Source organism: Nothobranchius furzeri, chromosome 2 (assembly GCF_043380555.1).
Source record: "Nothobranchius furzeri strain GRZ-AD chromosome 2, NfurGRZ-RIMD1, whole genome shotgun sequence".
Lineage (NCBI taxonomy): Eukaryota > Metazoa > Chordata > Actinopteri > Cyprinodontiformes > Nothobranchiidae > Nothobranchius > Nothobranchius furzeri.
Window position 1 is genome coordinate 94,545,465 of NC_091742.1, and position 20,962 is coordinate 94,566,426.

General features: G+C 45.1%; 1 protein-coding gene across 1 annotated transcript in view; it reads right to left on the reverse strand.

Moving 5' to 3' along the window:
* LOC129161829 (zinc finger protein 678-like) overlaps positions 1 to 20,462 on the reverse strand; it is a 45,065-nt gene extending 24,603 nt beyond the window's left edge. The window contains exons 1-4 of the mRNA XM_070548393.1: positions 10,950 to 20,462; positions 9,260 to 9,570; positions 9,004 to 9,116; positions 4,711 to 5,238 (exon numbers count right to left, since the gene is read on the reverse strand). Coding sequence (XP_070404494.1) covers positions 4,711 to 5,238; positions 9,004 to 9,013 — 538 coding nt within the window. The 5' untranslated portion in view covers positions 9,014 to 9,116; positions 9,260 to 9,570; positions 10,950 to 20,462. The remainder of the gene's footprint in view (positions 1 to 4,710; positions 5,239 to 9,003; positions 9,117 to 9,259; positions 9,571 to 10,949) is intronic.
* Positions 20,463 to 20,962: the final 500 nt, after the last annotated feature.

Sequence of the window (20,962 nt, forward strand, 5' to 3'; positions counted from 1 at the left end):
GGCTTCTTCACATTGGTTGTGAGTAGAAGGCTGTGAGTTATGGTCAGAAATAAACACACTGACGGTCTTTCTTTAGTTTCTCTTTTGAAAACGTTTTAGTCTAAACAAAGGTGATGTTATTGTTCATAGAATTAAAATTCAAGTCCAAGTAGGACCTGTGGTTAGTTGGCTCATTTGAAAAATGTAATGTTTTTGACCTTGAAAGAATCAGGAATCGTTAGGAACTGGAATCGAAACAGGGGAATCGTTCAGATTCAAACGATGCCCAACCCAACTTTTTGTCTGAAGTGATTAACGTAACTGCAGTAAACGTTGACAGATAAAAATAGATTGTGACCGGATTTTTTTAGACCCTGCTGGGGTCACTCAGTGACGCACCCATTGACAACCCAACTCTGGTAATTGGCAGCTCCATAGTCAGAAACGTGGCAGAGACTCCAGCAACCATAGTCAAATGTTTACCTGGGGCCAGAGCGGGCGACATTAAATCCTACCTGAAACTGCTGGCTAAGGATAAGCGTAAATACAGTAAGACTGCTAATTACGCTGGTGGTAACATACCTGCAAACTCGGGCTGTGGAAAAAGGTGACAACTACAATGCCCCCCTCCCGTCTGTGGGGTCTGTAGTGACCTGCTCTGGCATTTACATACTTCTTGTTGGAATAATTAAAATAAACTCATCAACATGATTTTTTGCAAAATGCAAACTATTTTCTACCATGACGTTTAGACAGTCTCTGCTCAGAGAAACGAAAAAATATGCCTGACAAAAATGATTAGGGATCATCATATATTTTTAAACATTTTATGAGACTAATTCACACTCATGTTACAGCCCCCTGTATTTGGGCTGATGAGTTTATCTCCCTCTGTTCATCCTGTGAGGTGAACCCAAGCCCCCACAATGCTGCTCTAAAATTGAGCCCAACCCAGAAGTGATAAAAATTGCAGTTCCACCCTCATCCGCTAGGGGCTGGTGTCAGAAGCGAGCAAATCCTCATTGACTCCCATGTTAAAAATACCAATTTCACAGCAGAAATAAACATGTTTACAGCCTGGTACCAAAACATGTTTTTTGTTTAAATGATCTAGTTTACACTCAAGACAACTCTGAGGTTTTTTTCTCACTCTTCTGTTTAAGTGTATTAAAAGCCTAAAATTCTGTATAATTAATGAGCATCAGACCCACGTGACCGCAGAGCTAGCTCCGTGGAAAGGCCTCAGTAGAGCCTCGGTCTGGCTTGGAAACTGCTCCGGGATTTTGAGTCTCTGTGTTTGTGTATTCTTTTTGGATATTTTTAGTGCAAATGTTGGACAAAATGACTTGCTGTGGCATTAATTGCACTAATAGAGCATCCAAGGAGTCTCCACTTCATTTTTTTCGGTAAGTAAAATTATATTTATGTATTTTAGGTCACTGCCGAGCTGAGCTTAGATTTTAACATGTACTGTTTAACCATGAAATTTAAATGTAATAGGGTAAAACCCAGTGCATTTAACATAATGCTGCACTTTAGAAAATGGGTTGAAATATAACATGTTGGTGGAGCTGGGTTCCGACTATCGGCTTGTGGAGCTCTCGGGAGACCTTTGTTTTCCATCCGTTTCTCCCCTCCCCGCAGCTCGACGCATCTCTGTTTGATCGCGGCTTCTGTTTGCTGCGCCAGGCTGCCGGCTTGTGGAGCTCTGGGATGGAAGCCTTTCCACCCGGTTCTCCCCAGCGGCAGCTCTGCGCATCTCAGATCGCAGCGGCGCCTGTCTGCTGTGCGGCTGCCGGCTTGTGGAGGTCTCGGAGACCTCTGTGTTCCACCCGGTTTTACCCAGCGGTCAGCCCGGCGTATCTCTGACTCAGACGCTCTGGTGTTGTGCACAGTTAACTCCGGTTGTAGCTAGGTTGCTACCTCCGTTAGCTTAGCTCCCACCTCCGCGTTAGCTTTGGGTTAGCTTCAGGTTAGCTTGTAGCTAGTTCGACTGGGTGTCGTCAGTTGATCCCAGCTCCTCCTCTCTTCCCTTTTATGGAATTGTCTGGGCTTGATGGAACCTGAGACACGGTCAAAATGGCGGTGGTGGCCACCTCCCATTTGGCCTCAAAAAAGTGATATTGGAGTCTATGGAAACCCATTGTCCATACATTAATGTCGATGGGTGAACCCCATGATCCAGCTAAATTCCCCCACCAGAGGGAGCCATTATCTGGAACCCTTTGGCCTGCTGCTGCTCCCCACAGGGCAGCTGGTGCACATCAGCTGATTTAGAGGTCTGCACCAACAGTTGAAAAGCCAGACTGAGGCCTAGTCCACACAGAGCCGGGTTTTTTTAAAAACGAATATCCGCCCCTCCAAAAACTTGCATCCACACCACCTCGTTTTAAAAAAAAACTCTGTCCACACTAGGGTTGTCACGGTAACCGGTATAGCGGTAAACCCTGGTAAAAAAGTTGACAATAAAAATAACCGTCCAGTTTTTAAAAAACTAAATTATCTCGGTGGGTTTACCGTGGCCGCGGTTTCGGTGCGGAGACCCTTACCAGCCACCGTCGCTTCAGCTGAAGTTCCCGCGGCGCGCACTTTTTAGTTTGCAACGGCACCAAAACTTTGAAGCTGAAATAATGGCCGATTTAATTTGTTAAAGTGGCTATTTATTTTAAATACATATTTTTTAAGGTTGACTTGTACAGTGCTCAAGTCAAGTGTGGACTGGAGTTTTAGATTTTCATTTTGATAATGAAGAAAACAAGTATATGAGAAAACAAGTGGTGTTTCTTTGATTTGTTTACATATTGTTTATGTTTTGAATGTTTGGATTTGTATAATTTAAACCTGCACTGACTACTGTAACATGCTCCAGAAAAAGAAGCTATTTGTTCCTTTACTTGTGAAAAGTTGCACTTTTGCTAAAGCTTTGTGTTATTTTAGGTTTAATAAACACTGGTAAACCTTTTCAGAACTATTTCAGTTTGTGTAGAACAGGACTATCAATGCTTTCTGAACATATGCAACACCGTTTAAAAAATACCGCGATAATACCGAAAACCGTGATAATTTTGGTCACAATAACCGTGAGGTTAAATTTTCATACCGTGACAACCCTAGTCCACACGTACCCGGATAAATACGTTGTTAAGGACATGCCAGACCTGTAGGCGGCAGTACTTCCCCCGTTCTTAACCTCATCCTTCGTCTGTGGTCTTCCGCAAGGAGCAGTAATTCCGCTTGCAAAAACAAACAAGCAAAAAGCGCTTGGACAATTGATAAAGCGAGCGCAGCTCTGAGGGCATCCATGCTGTCGGCAAGTCGCACACTTGATGTCAGCATTTTTTTGTCACGGAAAGTGACGTTGCGGACCTTAAAACTCCGGTTTTGTCTGTCCACACGCAGACACCCAAAATGGAGAAAACACAGATCTTCACTTTGGCCGGAGTTTTTAAAAAGATCCGTTTTCGTGTGGATGACAGGCCAAAACGTAGAAAAATATCTACGTTTTGGCAGATCCCCGGCTACGTGTGGACTAGGCCCGAGAGCAGCTGGAGAGAGAAGCGCAGTGAATCGAGAGGTTTTGAAGGTTTTGATTACTTTATTTGTTCTTGTTTTCTTTTTGTTTGGTTATCCTATTCGGATAAACAGGAGGGATTATGTTATGGAAATGTTATGTTTATTATTAACTGAATGTATTATTCTATGTCTAAAAGCACACACACACACACACACACACACACACACACACACACACACACACACACACACACACACACACACACACACACACACACACACACACACACACACACCTTTGTTATAAATAAACTCTGAGAGCAGAAACTCGGGGCCGTTGCCTTGAGCTTCTGCCCCTGATTGCAGTTTGGTGACTTGTCTGCTTGTTGTCTCTCCTCTCTCTCCAGCTGCAGGTATTGGGTTATTGATTAAATCCCTAACAGTCATGTAATCATTAGTTTAGAAATATAGAATTAAACTAATTTTTATAAACTATATTCTTGACTCTGTCTGAATTAATATGAAGTGTGTGTTCCTAAGGTCGTATTAAATCAAATATTCAAAGACCAATAAGATTGATCATTTATAATTAGATGGAATATCACATCTTATTGATCATTCAGTAAAAGTAACCACTTCCATCACGTTACACCATCAGCATGGCTCTACACTTCATCCTGCAGCATCTGGACTCCTGGGTACCTACACCAGGATCCTGCCAGAAGCAGAAACAGCTGGAGTTAGCAGGTCAGATCCACGGTGTGTAAAGTCCACTCATGGAGGGAACAGGAAGGGAAACCACTGAAGAACCAGGATAAACAGACCCGAGGAAACATGGACGGAGACACAGCGCTGCCCCGTGGCCAGGCGGGAATGTGGAAACGGACCTGTGGCTATTCCAAACACAGGCGCCATCTTGTTAGCGGCCAGAAGCAGAGTATGGGTGGGATGAGGCTGGCCCATACTCTGGAACAGCAGCTGCTATGTGTGGACTCTCATGTGATTTGTTTATTTACATTTGTAGTAAACCTTTCTCCACACTCATCATGACTAAATGATTTAGGTTTCTTCTGGACTTTCCTGCACGAGTCTACATGTTGCTTCACTCTAACACATTTCTGATGAACCAAACAGCCTGAAGACCTTATTGCTGGATGACTTGTCTCCCTCACGTGTCTCTGGAGAGACCACTTGTGAAGAACTTGTTGACAGACTTACCATCTGACTCAGAAGACCTGCTCTCATTCCAGTCATCATCTTCATCTCCAGTTTCAGACCCAGAGTCTGACAGCTCAGAGTCCAGATTCACATCATCATCATCATCATCATCATCTTCATCATCATCATCATCTTCATCATCTCCACTAACTTCAGTCTCTGAAGAATCAGATGTTTGTTCATGAGGGTTCAGATCTGGGTTCCTGCTAGTTCCTGCTCCTCCACCAGTTTCTGCTGCCATCTGGTCAGCTGAGCTGCTGGTTGGAACATCTCTGTCTTCTATTTGCTGCTGATGAAGCTGTGAGACCAGAGGTTTCTCTTCATCATCCTCACTCTTTATAGAAACAGCAGTAACAGGAAACCCGACAGCTTCAGTCTCCTCCTTCAAACAGAGATGCTCTCCCTCCAGACTGGTCCAGAGCTCCTCCTGTTCCTCCTTTATGTGGAGGTGTTCTGGGTCCTGCTGGTCCACACCAGCACTCTGTTCTTCAGGAGCTTCTTCTTTAACCAGCACCAGCTGTGGAACATCTGTAGGAAACACAGACACAGATCAGGGATTGAAGCAAAAAATCTCATCTGACTGAAAATGATTGTGTGTGTGTGAGTGTGTGTGTGTGTGTGTGTGGGGGGGGGGGGGGCTCACATTATTTACACACAGCCGCTATTCGGGTTTTGATTGGTTTCAAGGTCAGTATTCTTGTTTCTGAAACATTTGGAATAACCCGTTCACACACACAGTGTTTAAAAGTGTGGGTGTTGAGATTTCTCTGAGGTAAAAAACAGTGTTTCCCTTACATAGGCGTAGCCGTGGCGGCCCACCACAGCTGAAATCCCAGCGCCACGCCTACACGATCCCAAGTTTTATTGATTTTTTTTCTTTCGCGCTGTTTCCGAAAGAAGCAGCGGGAACTACTCTGTTGTTGCTTATGATCACAGCCGGCAGGCAGCAAGGAGGAGGAGGCAGGGCACGGTGGTTACAGCTAGGGATGAGCCGGATACTCGTCTGAAATGAGTACGGACAAAGCAGAAGGAAAATCCTCATTGGGTAACTGACTGTCTTCAGGCTCTGTGATTGGCCAGTCACATAGAGCAGGGGTTCCCATTTCCGGGGTCGCGACCCCCCGGGGGTCGCAATACGCCCCTGCTGGGTCGCGAAACAAGGCTCTTTACGGCAGTTCAATTTGCGACCGACGGGTTACTTTGCAGCGCCGCGGTAAACACGTTTCTTCTGAACAACTGAAATATTCAAAAAGTTGTACGGTAATATGGTTTATATGCAATATGAAGCGCTGGTTAACACAGATTAGAGACAACGACCAGAAGCCAACTGATCAAGCAGCAGCAGCAGACTCAGAGAACAGCGGGGGTCCGCCTTCCACATCTGAGGCGGGAGGAGGAGCCCATAAGCTGCTGCGTAAGGCGCAGCTGAATCAGCCTTCGCCTAAATTTCGCAGGTATCGAGAGGAATATATCCAGTATGGATTTACGTGTACTGTTATAAACGAAATACAACACCCCCAACCAGAAAACAATCTCTGCAAAAGCTCAAAAGGCATCATATGAGGTGGCATATTTAATTGCACAGGCAAAAAAAAAAACGCACACAATCGGAGAGATCCTAATAAAACCTGCTGCCATCGCAATGAGCCAAATAATGCATGGAGATAAACAAGCCCAGGAGCTGAAAGCGGTCCCGCTGTCTGATGGGACAATATCCCGGCGCATCACAGAGATGGCGCAGGACATCAAGTCTCAGTTGATTGACAGAGTCAAGAGAGGAAAATACGCTTTGCAGTTAGATGAATCCATAGATGTCGCACACTCTGCACAGCTGCTTGTTTTTGTCAGATACAGTTTTGATGGAAAACTTCACGAGGACATGCTGTTTTGCACCACACTGTCAGCAAAGTGCACAGGTGAGGACATTTTCACAGAAATTGATAAAAAACTGAAAGAGGAGGGGCTGTCTTGGGATGAATGCATCAGTGTGTGCACAGATGGTGCTGCAGCAATGCTGGGGAAACATAAAGGACTTAAAGCAAGAGTTGTACAAGTGGCCCCACACATAAACTTTACACACTGCATTATCCACAGAGAAGTTCTGGCGAGTAAATCGCTAGACACAGAGCTTAAAACGGTGCTTGAGAGTGCAACAAAAATTGTCAACCACATAAAAACCCGTCCTCTGAACACAAGACTGTTTGCTGCTCTCTGCAACGAAATGGGATCAGAGCATCAAAGTCTGCTTTTCCACACAGAAGTCAGGTGGCTGTCACGGGGAAACGTTCTCAGGCGCTTGTTTGAGCTGCGGGACGAGGTGCACCTACTTTTGTTGGAGCACGGATCTCACCTTGCTGCCCATCTGACTGATCCTGACTGGTTAACTAGGCTAGCATACTTGGCTTGCATATTTGACAAGCTGAATGGGTTAAACACATCAGTACAAGTTGAAAACGCAAACATCATGTCACTGAATGACAAAATCAATGCATTCAAAAGGAAACTGGATCGGTGGTGTGCACGAGTAAAAACGGGCTGTTTTGACATGTTTCCTGAACTGGAGGAGTTCATGGAGGAAAATGATTTGTGTGTTAACACCGTTAAGGGGTATATCACCATGCACCTTCAAACCCTCTTGGAACACTTTATCAAGTTTTTTCCTGAGGAAACAGCTCCAGAAAAATATGACTGGATAAGATCCCCATTCACCGTAACAAGCACACATCATTTGTCATCCGACACTGAGGACGCACTGGTTGAACTGTCAAGCGACCGCACCTTAAAGAGCGCTTTTAACTCAAAGATGCTTGCCGAGTTCTGGATTTCAGTTGAGAGAGAATATCCACAGCTTTCTAAGGCTGCGATTGACATTCTGATGCCGTTTGGCTCCACAAACCTGTGTGAAAAGACTTTCTCAACCCTCACATATATTAAAAATAAATACAGATCACGTCTTAACGTGCAGGATGATCAAGAGGTGCAGGGTGAGGAGACCTGCAGGACTGCAGGACAATCCTCTGGTCGGGTGGAGAGAAGATGAAAAAGAGTATCCTCTTTTGGCTCGCATGGCTAAGCGATATCTCCGTGTCCCTGGGACCAGTGTCGCGTCTGAGAGGGTTTTTTCAACTGCAGGTGATGTAATCACTGCAAAAAGAAGCTGTCTCACCCCTGGTCATGTGGATCAGCCACTTTTCCTGCAGAAGAATCTTACTGTTCCCAAGTGATGTTCATAAGAGGACAGTTTACACAGTCTGTCTTTAGTCAAGTTTCATTTCCTGTTCAGTTTTGTTGGTACATTAATATGGAATACCTTTCAGTTCTCACTTTTCACAAGTTTACATTTTTGTACTTTAACTGCATTTGAATGTTTCTGGATACTTGAAGTGTTTAAGTTTTTGCACAAGACTGTGAAACAGTTGTTTAAGGTTCTGTACCTTTTAATTTCTATTTGCACAAAGTAAAACGAAAGCAACTAATTTTAAGCTTTCTGTCTCTGTTTACATTTGCACTGGCAAATAATATCTTTTTTCATATGGTTAAACTTCTTAGAATAAAAATGGCATTTGCTTTCAACAGCAATAGCTTTTGGCTGAATTCCTAACGTCTGAATTTAATGATGTCCTAGAAAACACTGGAAACACCTGACATTCTGGGAGAGGGACTGGTCCCAATAGCCATTTTTAATAGCCAATATTTGATTAATTGACACTGAATGTCAATATTATCAATATACTGCACAACTATGTGAATCGATATCGGATCGGAATCGATCGGATTACATAGTGATACTCGATTCTAAATCTCAAGAATCGGAATCGATTCTGGAAATTTGTATCGATACCCAGCACTAATCAGGAGAACATCATTCTTCTATACTGAGCCAACATTCCAGTGGTAACCACTCAGACCACTGAACCTGAGTTTTACAAGACCGAGGAGACTTTCGTTTTGACTAGACTACGACCAAATAGAAGACTGACTTTGAGCTCAACCTGACTAGGTTTACTGATATAGGGGGAAAGGCCTAATTGTTTAATTATATGTCTATTGCAGCTGCTGTATTTTTTGTTCTATTTTCATATATCTATATAAAATTACAAATCTGGTGCAACTGTGTTCTTTTGCTCATTCTTTGGATCCAGCTATTCCATTTCCCACTCACTGGTCATTTGTAAGGTAATCCTGTTGGACCTAGAGTCTGGCCTATTTATTATTATATTTTGAATAAGTGGTAACTTAATCTGACGCCAGGGTTACAATAGACTGACAATATATTCATTCATCCACCAGTACCTGTGTCCATGCTGTCCAGGTCCAGGTGGTGAAGAACACACGATGAATCAGTCCCAGCTGATGGATGATCCTGAAGTGGTAGCAGGTTTTCTTTAGCCGTGTTTAGCTAACAGCTGCAATAGAAACAAAGCAGGAGAGCTGATTAAGATGCTGCTTCAGAACAACGCAGGAGATTAAAGATCCAACGCTTTGGTTCTGGCCAAAGGAACAGCAGCAGATCCAGAGGGCAGGAAGTCTAGAGAAAAGCTTTTCTCACCCACAACCTGATTCTGGAGCTCCGGTTGTCACGAAGACCGCAGAATATCTTCTCTGGTTCTGGAAAGAACTCCACCAAGTTGTTGAGGAGGAGAAGAAAGTTTCCACAGCCTGGTGAGAAGATTTCTGCAGCAGCAGCAGTTAGTCGCTTTAGCTGATCAACTCTCCCAGAGACTGAAGTGAAGACATTTTTACTGCAGAGCCTCAAATATTCTCCTCGCACACCAGAACAACAAGCTAGCTCTGCTAGCAGCTTCCGGTTTCTGCTTCTTCTGGTGGTCGGTGACCGGCGTAAATGTGCACTACCGCCACCTGCTGGAGCAGAATAAAACACACCTGGCTCTAATACATAACTTCCGCTGGTGGTTTTTTAGACAAAATATTTGTCGTAATGTTTTTTGTTCCTCTCTCCAAAAGCACCTGGCTGCAGACCTCCACTGTCAGGCTGCTTCCGGTGGAGGCTCCACTGTCAGGACGGGAAATGCACGGGACACATTACAAAATAAAACGGCAACCATACTTACGTTTGTAATTGATAGGTTTCAATATAAAATATTACTTAAAATCATTAATTATTTCTCTATAGTTCATATGTAGCTGTCATTTAACATGCTTACGGCTGTAATTTTTCTAAATGAATTAACGAATGGCCGGGATAGGTTTCAACATAAAATCCCGAATGCTGTTTCGGTTGAATCGCTCTCCTCACAAACGCTCCCTCTTCACCAAAAAGATAAGTGACTCAGTCAGCGAATACAATTTGTGTACTTGTACCAAAAATTTTGAATAGGTGAAGGAGTCGTTTTGTATCTGTGAAACAGGATTTTTCTAGATTTGTCTCATTGATTTCAAGCTCACAGTGACGAAACACAAATCTATTTGCACCATATATTGTTGATCAACTGGGGCAAAAGTGTAACTGTAGCAATTTTTGGATGTGTGACTCAACTAATGATATTTTTCTACTTTTACCAAAGATTTTGATCAAGTGCAGCTGTTGTTTTGTATCTGTGAAAGATAGAAATTTTCTCTGTGATTTCAAGTTTCCAGATTCGAGACACGAATATTTTTGTACCATATCTTTTGGATAAACTGGGGCAAAACTGTAACCGTAGGATATTTTGCAAATTTGAGTACTTGTACTTACAATTTAGAGTAAGTGTAGCTGTTGTTTTCTACAAGACAAATGTTATTGCACCACATTTACCTTAAAGACAGAAAGAAACCAATTTTTCATATAGTGCCTCTCAAGATAAAAATCTCGAGGCGCTTTGCTGCTAAATGAAATATCTGGGACCTTCCTGGGACATCATCCTAAAATTATTCTTTTATTTATTTATTTATTTTCAACCTATGATTCTAAATGACACTTCTGGAAATAGATGGGCGTGACTTTAGGCTCCCTTTGTAGCGTTCACACATTATAGTGTGACGACTGCAAATTAATTATGACCAATAAGATGTGATAATTCCATATAAATATGAAATATAAACCCGATTGATCTTTGAATGTTTAATCAGAAGATTCTAGTTACTTTTACTTGTTCAGGGATCATGAACACACTTTGTATTAATTCAGACAAGAGTCAGGTATATAGTTAAAAAGGATTTTTTTTTCTAAACTAATGATTATACATGACAAGATATGAATAATGAGCAAAAAAAGCAGCAGCACAGAAATGTGAGCTCACCCCATGTGAGGTGATGGAATGAAGTCGGGTGGACCTCACGGCACCGGGATTTCATAGATTAACTCCGATACGACCCGTCCAGTCTTGAGATGTCTCCAGCAGGTTGCATCGAGTAGAGTCAGAGTCTTTACAGCAATCCTCATACTAAGCAAGCATGTAGCGACAGTGGAGAGGAAAACTCCCTTTTAACAGGAAGAGACCTCCAGAGGATCCTGGAGAAGACAGAGCAGACACACACACAACATACAGTATACATACCAAGTAGTATTTCTTCACTGTTGGATCCTGCGCTGCCTGACCAGCCAATGCTTGTGCAAAGAGAGGAGGACAAGAGGACGTACAATGCACAGAACTACAACAGACGCCATCGGGCAAAGCTGCTAAGTGATGTGTTGCGTGATGATCGGGTGTGCGTGACAGATGTGAAGACACCAGGTATTCTGAACCAAAAACATTACTCACTCAGGTCTTATAGGGTGGACTTGCCACAGGGACTCGTTTGCATTTGATTCCTTTGCCCTTACCTGAGTTATCTTGCCTCAGCTGATGTTGTTTGGTTGCTGCCAGTGGGCACGTCAGGACTGTGGGGTGTGTTAGTGTGTGGGAGAGGGGAGTGTGAATACAAGGTTTAGCTTCAGTTCACGGCACACAGTTGTCCCGTGTCTTCTAGTTCAAGTAGAACACAACAGAGGAGGCCGGATCCATGCCACGTCTCACTGTTGGCTCCATTACTGTTTTAAGGGTTTTAGTCCAGACGTTTTAATAGGTGAAAGCAAGAGTACTTGTAGGCTTTTAAAACAGACGAGGGACCCGAGTGCTGGCTCCCTCTTAGCTCCGTATGGTCAGTGGACCTTTGTGTTGGTATGTTTGAGAGCTTTTGAGATGTGTTTTAATTGAGAATCCCCATTTTAAACATGTAACCACGAGCCTTTTTAACACTGTTATTTATTGAACTTTTAGAATTGGAGCTTTGTTTTTTAAAATCTGTATTTATAATTAAAACTGTTTGAATTTCACCAACCTGCACATGCCTCTGTGTTATGTGTCCTTCATGTTTACCAACCACTGGTCGTAACAGCGTGTGATAAACGAGTCACAATGAAATGAAAAACTAAAAGTCTTTTTGAAGAATCACCGATTATTTCATGACACACTGCTCAATCATTTCACCACTTGTAATGCAATTTTCATAATAATTATATTTAGGCTTTTCCCTAAAGGTCAGTGTGGGATTTTCTGCTGAAATCCGTCTGAATCAACTGAAATCCACCAACAAGATATCAGAGAGGCAGGCACCGGAAATTAAATCAGGAATACAAGACATTCTTGATTACCATCCAGGGAAAACTGTGGCGCGGTATGGGGGCCAAAATTAAGCCTACTGCCCAGCAGCAGGAGACTATATAAATTCTGAAGCAAACTACCGACCTTATTAATGATAAGCTGGCACCGGTAACTGAGAGGCTGGCGCTGCTTACTGAGAAATAGCACCTTTACCGGTGTTACTACTAGATACGCTAGGGACTAGCAGCCCTCGGCTGGTCATTGACTGGTTCACACACTCCCTCTGCTGTCTATTAGCATGGATAGGCTAGCGTTAGCCTGGACGGGCTGGTGCTAGCATTGGAGAGGCTAGTCATTAGCGTGCCTAGGCTGGCCACTAGCTGAATATCCTACCACCTCGATGGACCATTAGCATGGATAGGCTGGCATTAGCATCGGAGAGGCTAGCCATTAGCATGTCTCGGAGAGTCACTCTTCGTCTCTGCACCTGCCACGGTTAAAGTTACCCTCGCGGTCTATCACTGGCAAATCAAAAGTGAGACGGATGACACAACCGCCCCCCTGTGGTACTTGCTTGTTTCCACATTCAACCCGGCCACAATAAAAAAAAGGCCATTATTCAACTCCGCCGACTCCAACACCGGCCAAAATGTGATACCCGGCCGTTAATTGAATACAGGCCAATATTAGAGGATTTACGGTATATTAATTCAACTATTTCAAAGAAACATCAGCAGACAAACACTGAATTTACAGTAAAAAAGTTAGGATTACTATTTTTTGTTCTTAAAATGTGAAACGTGTAAAATGTGCTGCACTTCAAAATAAAACCAATTGACACTACAGAAAGTAATATAGAAAAATGTTATTTTTCACATGAAATATTAGTTTTTATTAGTTAGTTATTAAAACCTTTTTTTCTCATGTCATCTTGGTGCTCTTGAGGGCCCCCTGGTGCTGTGGGGGCCCAAAGCAGTCAGTTAAGTCTTATATGCCTTGGGCGGCCTCTGACATCATCACACAAATAGCAAATTAAAGAAGCCTCCAGGAGTCCTCTGTTCTCACTCATCTGATGACTGTTGTGTGTTTGTTGGTCTGAAGGATCTTCAGGGACTGTCTGGGACAACAGTGAGACAGAGTGTCCTCTGGACCACAACACCATCGGTCCTGTCCAACATGGTCCAGAGCACGGCTGTGATGAGGTCATGGTGTCATAACAACAATAACATGTCACCATGATGACTATTACACTATCTTTGTGCCAACATAGCAACACTCTAACAGGTCTGCAGAGAACCTTTAATGTTCAAATGATTCAAAAATTAAACCATCATAACAGCCCTAGACAGATGAAGACACGAGACATTCTGTATAAAAGACGATCATGTCTCCTGTCAAGTGTTGATGATCCAACAGCGGGCTGAACCAGAACCGCTCCGAACTCTTGTCCTTTACCATCTAAACACACATTGTTCATGATTCTTCCTCAGGAGCTTTTTTCACACTACTGGCTCTGTCAGGTTCGTCTTTTTCAGGATTCATTTATAGTCTAAAAATTTCCCTTTTTTGTAATTTTATTATGGTCTTTGTTCATCCTTTTTTTTAGTTTTGTTGTTCTTATAAAGCGCCTCGTGAGCAGGGCCGTGCAAAGACATTTGAAGGGGCAGGTGGTCAAAGTAAAAAAAAAAAGGGCACATACAGATATGATTTGCCCCTTTTTGTGTTTGTTTAACCGTGTTTCTGTTATTTTGTTCAGGTCAGCTGCAGCTCCTCTCAGGAGCCCTCCCCTTCCCTGTGAACCTTCTGGAGTGCTGCAGCTGACTGACCATGATTGCCCTCACCCTATTTCAGGCCACTGCTGCCAGTCCTCAGCGTGGAGTTGTCTTACCTAGTTGTCTGTTTATGGAATGATTTTGGTTTCTGTTTTTGGTTCCCACAGTCAGTGGAGGAAGTTTAGTTATTAAAACACTTTTTGAACTCAGGTTAATGACTGTTATTCCTGCGATTGGGTTACTGCCCCTTGTGACAATAGAGCAAATTTTTTTAAACAGATTTACAATCCAACAAGTTTGAAAATTCAGATAATGAGATCTCCTCCTTGAACTGTCACCTTGTCGTGGTGGAGGAGTTCTAGTGCCCTAATAATAATACATTTTATTACAACAGCGCCTTTCTAAACACTCAAGGACACTTTACAGACAGAGATAAAATACACAACAATAAAAGATAGAACAGCATAAAACAAACAGACAGATTGGAGCAGAGAGAGTAACTATTGGAATGCTAGACGGAACAGGTGGGTTTTGAGTCTGGTTTTAAAGAGAGTGAGGGAATGAATGTTATGGAGGTCAGAAGGGAGTGAGTTCCAGAGCTGGGGAGCAGAGCGACTGAAGGCCCTGCTCCCCATAGTGACCAGACGGAAAGGTGGGACAGAGAGGTGGATGGAGGAGGAGGACCAGAGGGAACGAGTGGAGGTTGAAGGATGAAGGAGGTCTGAGAGATACGGGGGAGCTAGGTTATGGATGGCTTAGAGTGTATATAGCAGAATTTTGAATTGGATTCTGGAAGTGACTGGGAGCCAGTGGAGCTGCTGAAGAACAGGGGTGATGTGGTGGAAGGAGGGAGTTCTGAAAATGATGCGGGCTGCTGAGTTCTGGAGAAGTTGGAGTTTATGGAGGGATTTGTGAGGAAGACCGAAGAGAAGAGCGTTGCAGTAGTCAATACGGGAAGTGATGAGGCTGTGGACAAGGATGGCGACCGAGTGAGTAGTGAGGGAGGGGCGTAGGCGGTTAATGTTACGTAGATGGAAGTAGGTAGACCGGGTAATATTGTTTATGTGGGACTGGAAGGATAGTGAGGAGTCGAGGATGACACCCAGACTCTTGACCTGAGGGGAGGGGGAAACTAAGGAGTTGTCGACAGTAAGTGTAAAGCTGTGGATTTTGGATAGTAAAGATTTAGTGCCGACAAGTAACAATTCTGTTTTATCACTGTTAAGTTTGAGAAAGTTTGATGTGAACCAGTCTTTGATTTCAGATAAACAATTGGTGAGGGAGGAAGGAGGGAGTGAAGAGGAGGGTTTGGAGGATACATAGAGCTGGGTGCCATCCGCGTAACAATGAAAATGGATGTCAAATTTACGGAAAATATTTCCCAGGGGAAGAAAGTAAGTGATGAAAAGGAGTGGACCGAGAACAGAGGCTTGGGGACGCCAGTAGTGACAGGGAAGGGACGTGAAGTGAAGGATTTGAGTTGAATAAACTGAATACGGCCAGAGAGATATGAACGGAACCAATCAAGCGGGGTATGAGAAATGCCAAGGGAAGACAATCTATGGAGGAGGATGGTGTGAGAGATGGTATCGAAGGCTGAACTCAAGTCAAGGAGGATGAGAATGGAGAGCAGTCCAGTATCGGCAGCAGTGAGGAGGTCATTAGTGATTTTTATGAGTGCAGTTTCTGTACTGTGGCCAGGTCGAAAACCAGACTGGAAGGGCTCATAGAGGCTATTGAGCATGAGATGAGCATGAAGTTGAACAGAGATTATTTTTTCTAGGATTTTTGAAAGAAAGGGAAGATTTGAGATGGGACGAAGATTATTGAAATTATTGGGATCAGTGCCGGGTTTCTTTATTATTGGAGTAATAGATGCAGTTTGGAAAAGTGAGGGAACAATACCGGTAGAGAGGGAGGAGTGGATTATGGCGGTTATGAGAGGGAGAAGGGAGGTGAGACATGTTTTAACCAAAACTGTAGGGAGTGGGTCGAGAGAGCAGGTGGTGGGCTTGGATTTACAGATAAGATCAGATATTTCGGATGAGGTGGGAAGAAGAAAGGAACAAAATGACTGGCGGGGTGAAAAAATCCCAGGGGGAGGGGAAGAGCTTGGAATTAATTGTTGGTGTATGGAAGCAATTTTCTGAGTAAAGAAGGTTATTAAAGAGTTACATGAATCAGCAGATTAGAGTAGAGAGTCCGGGGGATGAAAAATATTGCGCATTATTGAGAACAGAGTCCTGGAGTTGCCTTCATTGATCCTAGGAGCTATGTTGTCTGGGGCACTTTGTGCCCCTGGTAAGGTCTGCCATGACAAATTGGTCTTAGGTGAAGGGTGAAACAAAGAACGGTTCAGAGGATCTTTCATGGATTTACAATCAAAGAGTCGGAGTACCTGGCTCGGAATGTTACCGGGGTACCACCCTGGAGCCAGGCCTGGGGTTGGGGCCCGTGAGCGAGCACCTGGTGGCCAGGCTGTGGCCCATGGGACCCAGCCAGAACTGGATACATGGGCTCATCCAACTGTGGACCCACCACCCACAGGAAGAACATGAAGGGTCTGGTGCAGTGTGGATCGGGTAGCAGACCGAAGCGTGGGCAATGACAGCATGACCTGGAGGGGTGTGATTGGGAGGAACGGCCCGCCTGATCTGAACTCGAGTGGTGTTTCATTATTGGACTTCTGTGCAAGCCGCAGTTTGGCCATAACGAACACCATGTTCGAACATAAGGATGCCCATCGGTACATTTGGTGCCAGGGCAGCCTAGGTCGCAGGTCGATGATAGACTATGTAGTCGTATAATCTGACCTGCGGCCGTATGTTTTGGACACCTGAGTGAAGAGAGGAGAAGAGCTGCCAAATGATCACCACCTGGTGGTGAGTTGGATCAGATGGCAGGGGAAGATGCCTCGCAGACCTGGCAGACCCAAACGCATAGTGAGGGTCTGCTGGGAACGCCTGGCAGAAGAACCTGTCAAGACGGTCTTCAACTCCCACCTCTGGCAGAGCATTGACCACGTCCCGAGAGCAGTGGGGGACATTGACTCTGAATGGGCCTTGTTCCACTCTACGATTGATGAGGCGGCTGTTGCTAGCAGTGGTCACAAGATGGCCGGCGCCATTTGTGGTGGCAACCCCCGTACCCGCTGGTGGACACCAGAGGTTTGGGGAATTGTCAGGCTGAATAAGGAGGCCTACAGGGCGTGGCTGCTCTGTGGGTCTCCGGAGGCAGCAGACAGGTACCGGATAGCCAAGCGGGGTGCAGCAGTGGCAGTTGCCGAGGCAAAATCTCGGGCGTGGGAGGAGTTTGGTGAGGCCATGGAGAAAGACTATTAATCGGCTCCAAAGAGGTTCTGGCAAACTGTCCGGCACTTCAGGAGAGGAAGGCAGCAACTCGCTCACACTGTTTACAGTGGGGATGGGGAGCTACTGACGTCAACTGGGGCTATAGTCGGACGGTGGGATTGAGGAGCTCCTCAATCCCACCAACGCACATTCCGAGGAGGAACCAGAGCCTGGAGACCTGGGGATGGACTGTCCAATCTCGGGGGCAGAAGTTGCTGAGGTAGTGAAACAACTACACCGCGGCGGAGCCCCAGGGGCGGATGAGATTCGTCCTGGGTATCTTAAGGCTATGGATACTGTAGGGTTGTCGTGGTTGACACCTTTCTGCAACATTGCGTGGTCATCGGGGGCAGTTCCTGTGGAGTGGCAGACTGGGGTGGTGGTCCCCATCTTTAAGAAGGGTGACCTGAGGGTGTGTTCCAACTATAGGGGGATCACACTCCTCAGCCTCCCTGGAAAGGTCTACTCCAAGGTACTGGAGAGGAGGGTCCGATCAATAGTTGAATCTCAGATTGAGGAGAAGCAATGTGGTTTCTGTCCTGGCCGTGGAACTGTGGACCAGCTCTATACCCTTGCAAGGGTGATGGAGGGGGCATGGGAATTTGCCCAACCAATCCACATGTGCATTGTGGATTTGAAGAAGGCTTATGATCGTGTCCCCAGGGGCACCCTGTGGGGGACGCTCCAGGAGTATGGGCTGGGTGGCTTTCTGTTAAGGGCCATTCAGTCCCTTTACCAGAGGAGCGTGAGTTTGGTCCGCATAGCTGGTAGTAAGTCGGACCTGTTCCTGGTGAGGGCTGGACTCTGCCAGGGCTGCCCGTTGTCACCAGTTCTGTTCATTACCTTTATGGACAGAATTTCTAGGCGGAGCCATGGTGTGGAGTGTGTCGGGTTTGGTGGCAGGAGAATCTCGTCTCTGCTTTTTGCGGATGATGTTGTCCTCCTAGCTTCATCCAGCTCTGATCTTCAGCTCTGGCTGGGTAGGTTCGCGGCTGAGTGTGAAGCGGCTGGGATGAGGATCAGCACCTCCAAATCTGAGACCATGGTGCTCGACCGGAAAAGGGTGGCTTAACAACTCTGGGTCTGGAGAGAGGTCCTACCTCAAGTGGAGAAGTTTAAGTATCTTGGGGTCTTGTTCACGAGTGAGGGTAGGAGAGTCTCCAGTGATGCGGACGCTGAGCCAATCAGTCGTGGTGAAGAGGGAGCTGAGCCAGAAAGCCAGGCTCTCGATTTACCGGTCAATCTACGTCCCAATCCTCACCTATGGTAATGAGCTTTGGGTAATGACCGAAAGAACGAGATCGCGGATACAAGCGGCCGAAATTAGTTTCCTCCGTAGGGTGGCCGGGCTCAGCCTTAGAGATAGGGTGAGGAGCTCGGACATTCGGGAGGGACTCGGAGTAGAACCGCTGCTCCTCCGGATCGAAAGGAGGCAGTTGAGGTGGTTTGGGCATCTGGTCAGGATGCCTCCCAATCGCCTCCCTGGGGAGGTGTTTCGGGCATTTCCTTCTGACAGGAGGCCCCCGGGTCGACCCAGGACACGTTAGAGAGGTTACATCTCCAATCTGGTCCATGAACACATTGGGCTCCTGCCGGAGGAGCTGGTGGAGATGGCCGGAGAGGACGGTCTGGAGCTCCCTAGTTGGGATGCTGCCCGCGCAACCACGTTTATAAACCAAAACTACATGAAAAAAATCAGAACAGGAAAACCGCACGATGCTGCACTACTGAGAGAGGGCGTGAAGCCTTGTTCACACTGAATACATAACGCATGCAGAAGTGCTAAGTGTCTGTGATTAATTGTCCACCAGCAGTGATTAGTTGTGTCATCAGAAATAAAGGGAATGTGGTTAATTTTCATGCTGAGCTGTTTCTTGGAGTTCTATGACTCAATCATGGCAAAGTTTGATTTAAAAAAAGATAACCAGTTTATTACAATCTAGTACATGTTAATACAAGCATCGGTACACTGGTGGAGAACCATGCAGCCCAAAAGTGGTTCTGTCTTTCCAGCATCTGTCCACTGCTTATAACTCTGCAACAGCCTCCCTAAAACCTCTGGTACAGGCACATTCCTAAGCCTGCTTAGAATAGCAAAATGCTATTGTAGGAGAAATGGAGTCTCCACAGAGCCGCCTTGTAATTTATGACTTCTTGACAACAGTCCCAGCTAGAGCCCTGCACGGGCCTAAAATCTGAGCCCGTGTCCAGCCCGGCCCGAGGGGGTGGAGCTCCAGCCCGACCCGGCCCGAAAAGGTTTTCAGGATTCTCTGGCTCGACCCGAGCCCGACTTTTTTTAACCAACTAAATGAAAACAAAGTGCGTCAATCCCGACCAATGTGTTAAAAGACGTGCAGGATCTGATCAATTTGTTTTTCCCTCATTTACCGTCACGGAGATAACGGCGCACTGGCTCTGGTGGTAATCAAGTTAAATTTTATCTCTTTCCAACAATTTTCACAAGAAAACAAAACAGTCAAAAGCAGGGCTTGTGTTGTGTTGACCGGATAGTTCCCGTGTTGGACAGTTTATTTTGACGGAGTAAGAATAGAAAGAATTACCCCGACGCATGCAGACGAACTGACATACGCACATCGCAGATGTAGCTAAATCAACCAAGAAAAGATTCCCATCTGAACATCTGAGCTGGACATTGCTCAGCGCAGCTCGCTGTCAGCGCATATGTGAACAGTGAGCTGAAGTTGTGGAGATTGGCTTGGAGCGCGTTGCAGAAGAGCGCATGCGGGAAGGTTCCTCCCACTGAAGCGAGTGTTTCCAAACCCTGTCTCTCAGAGATACTTGTCACTTAGAAATGTTCCCTGATTATGAAACTTTGGCTGAATAGTGCTTGTTCCTGTCTCCAATGTGGCGACACATCCAGGAGCCGTCTGAGGAGAATCCCAGAATCTCACATCCTCTTCAGCTCAGGAAGCGCACATGTATACGCACAAGCGTGACGCGTCAACCCGGTCTCACAGTAAGACCGGGTTGGACCTGTTCAGGTTTACGCAGACAATCTTTACATAGAATTGACTTACAGATATAAAATTAATTCAGTAAAATATAAAGCATTTTATTTAAATATCCATTCATTATTTTACAAGCACAGAGAGCCGCATGAGATTCAGATCAGCGGGAAAATTCCTCCGACTGAATTCAGTCGGAGGAATCTTCCCGCATGCGCTCTGGTTCTGCGACTGTCCAGACAACACAAGCCCTGCTTTTAACTGTTCTGTTTTCTTGTGAAAATTGCTGCAAAGAGATTAAACTTGATTAACACCAGAGCCAGGCGCACTGCGCCGTTATCTCCGTCACTGTAAATGAGGGAAAAACAAAATGATCGGATCCTTTTCTGAACTTCCCCACCTACAAAGTTTAATTACAACAATCAAACGTGACAGAGCCTGGATTTGTATTCTGAACAGTCTAAACATGTTTTAAAAAGAAACGTATGACAAAAGTGGCATCTGCTCAGTAAAACCACCAACAGGGTGAAAAATATCTAAATATTATAGACAGAGACGGGCTACAACTTCTGGATCCATTTTATATAAATCGTTTTATTGATTATCTTCTCATGAAAGATAACTTTGACGTACACGAGCGA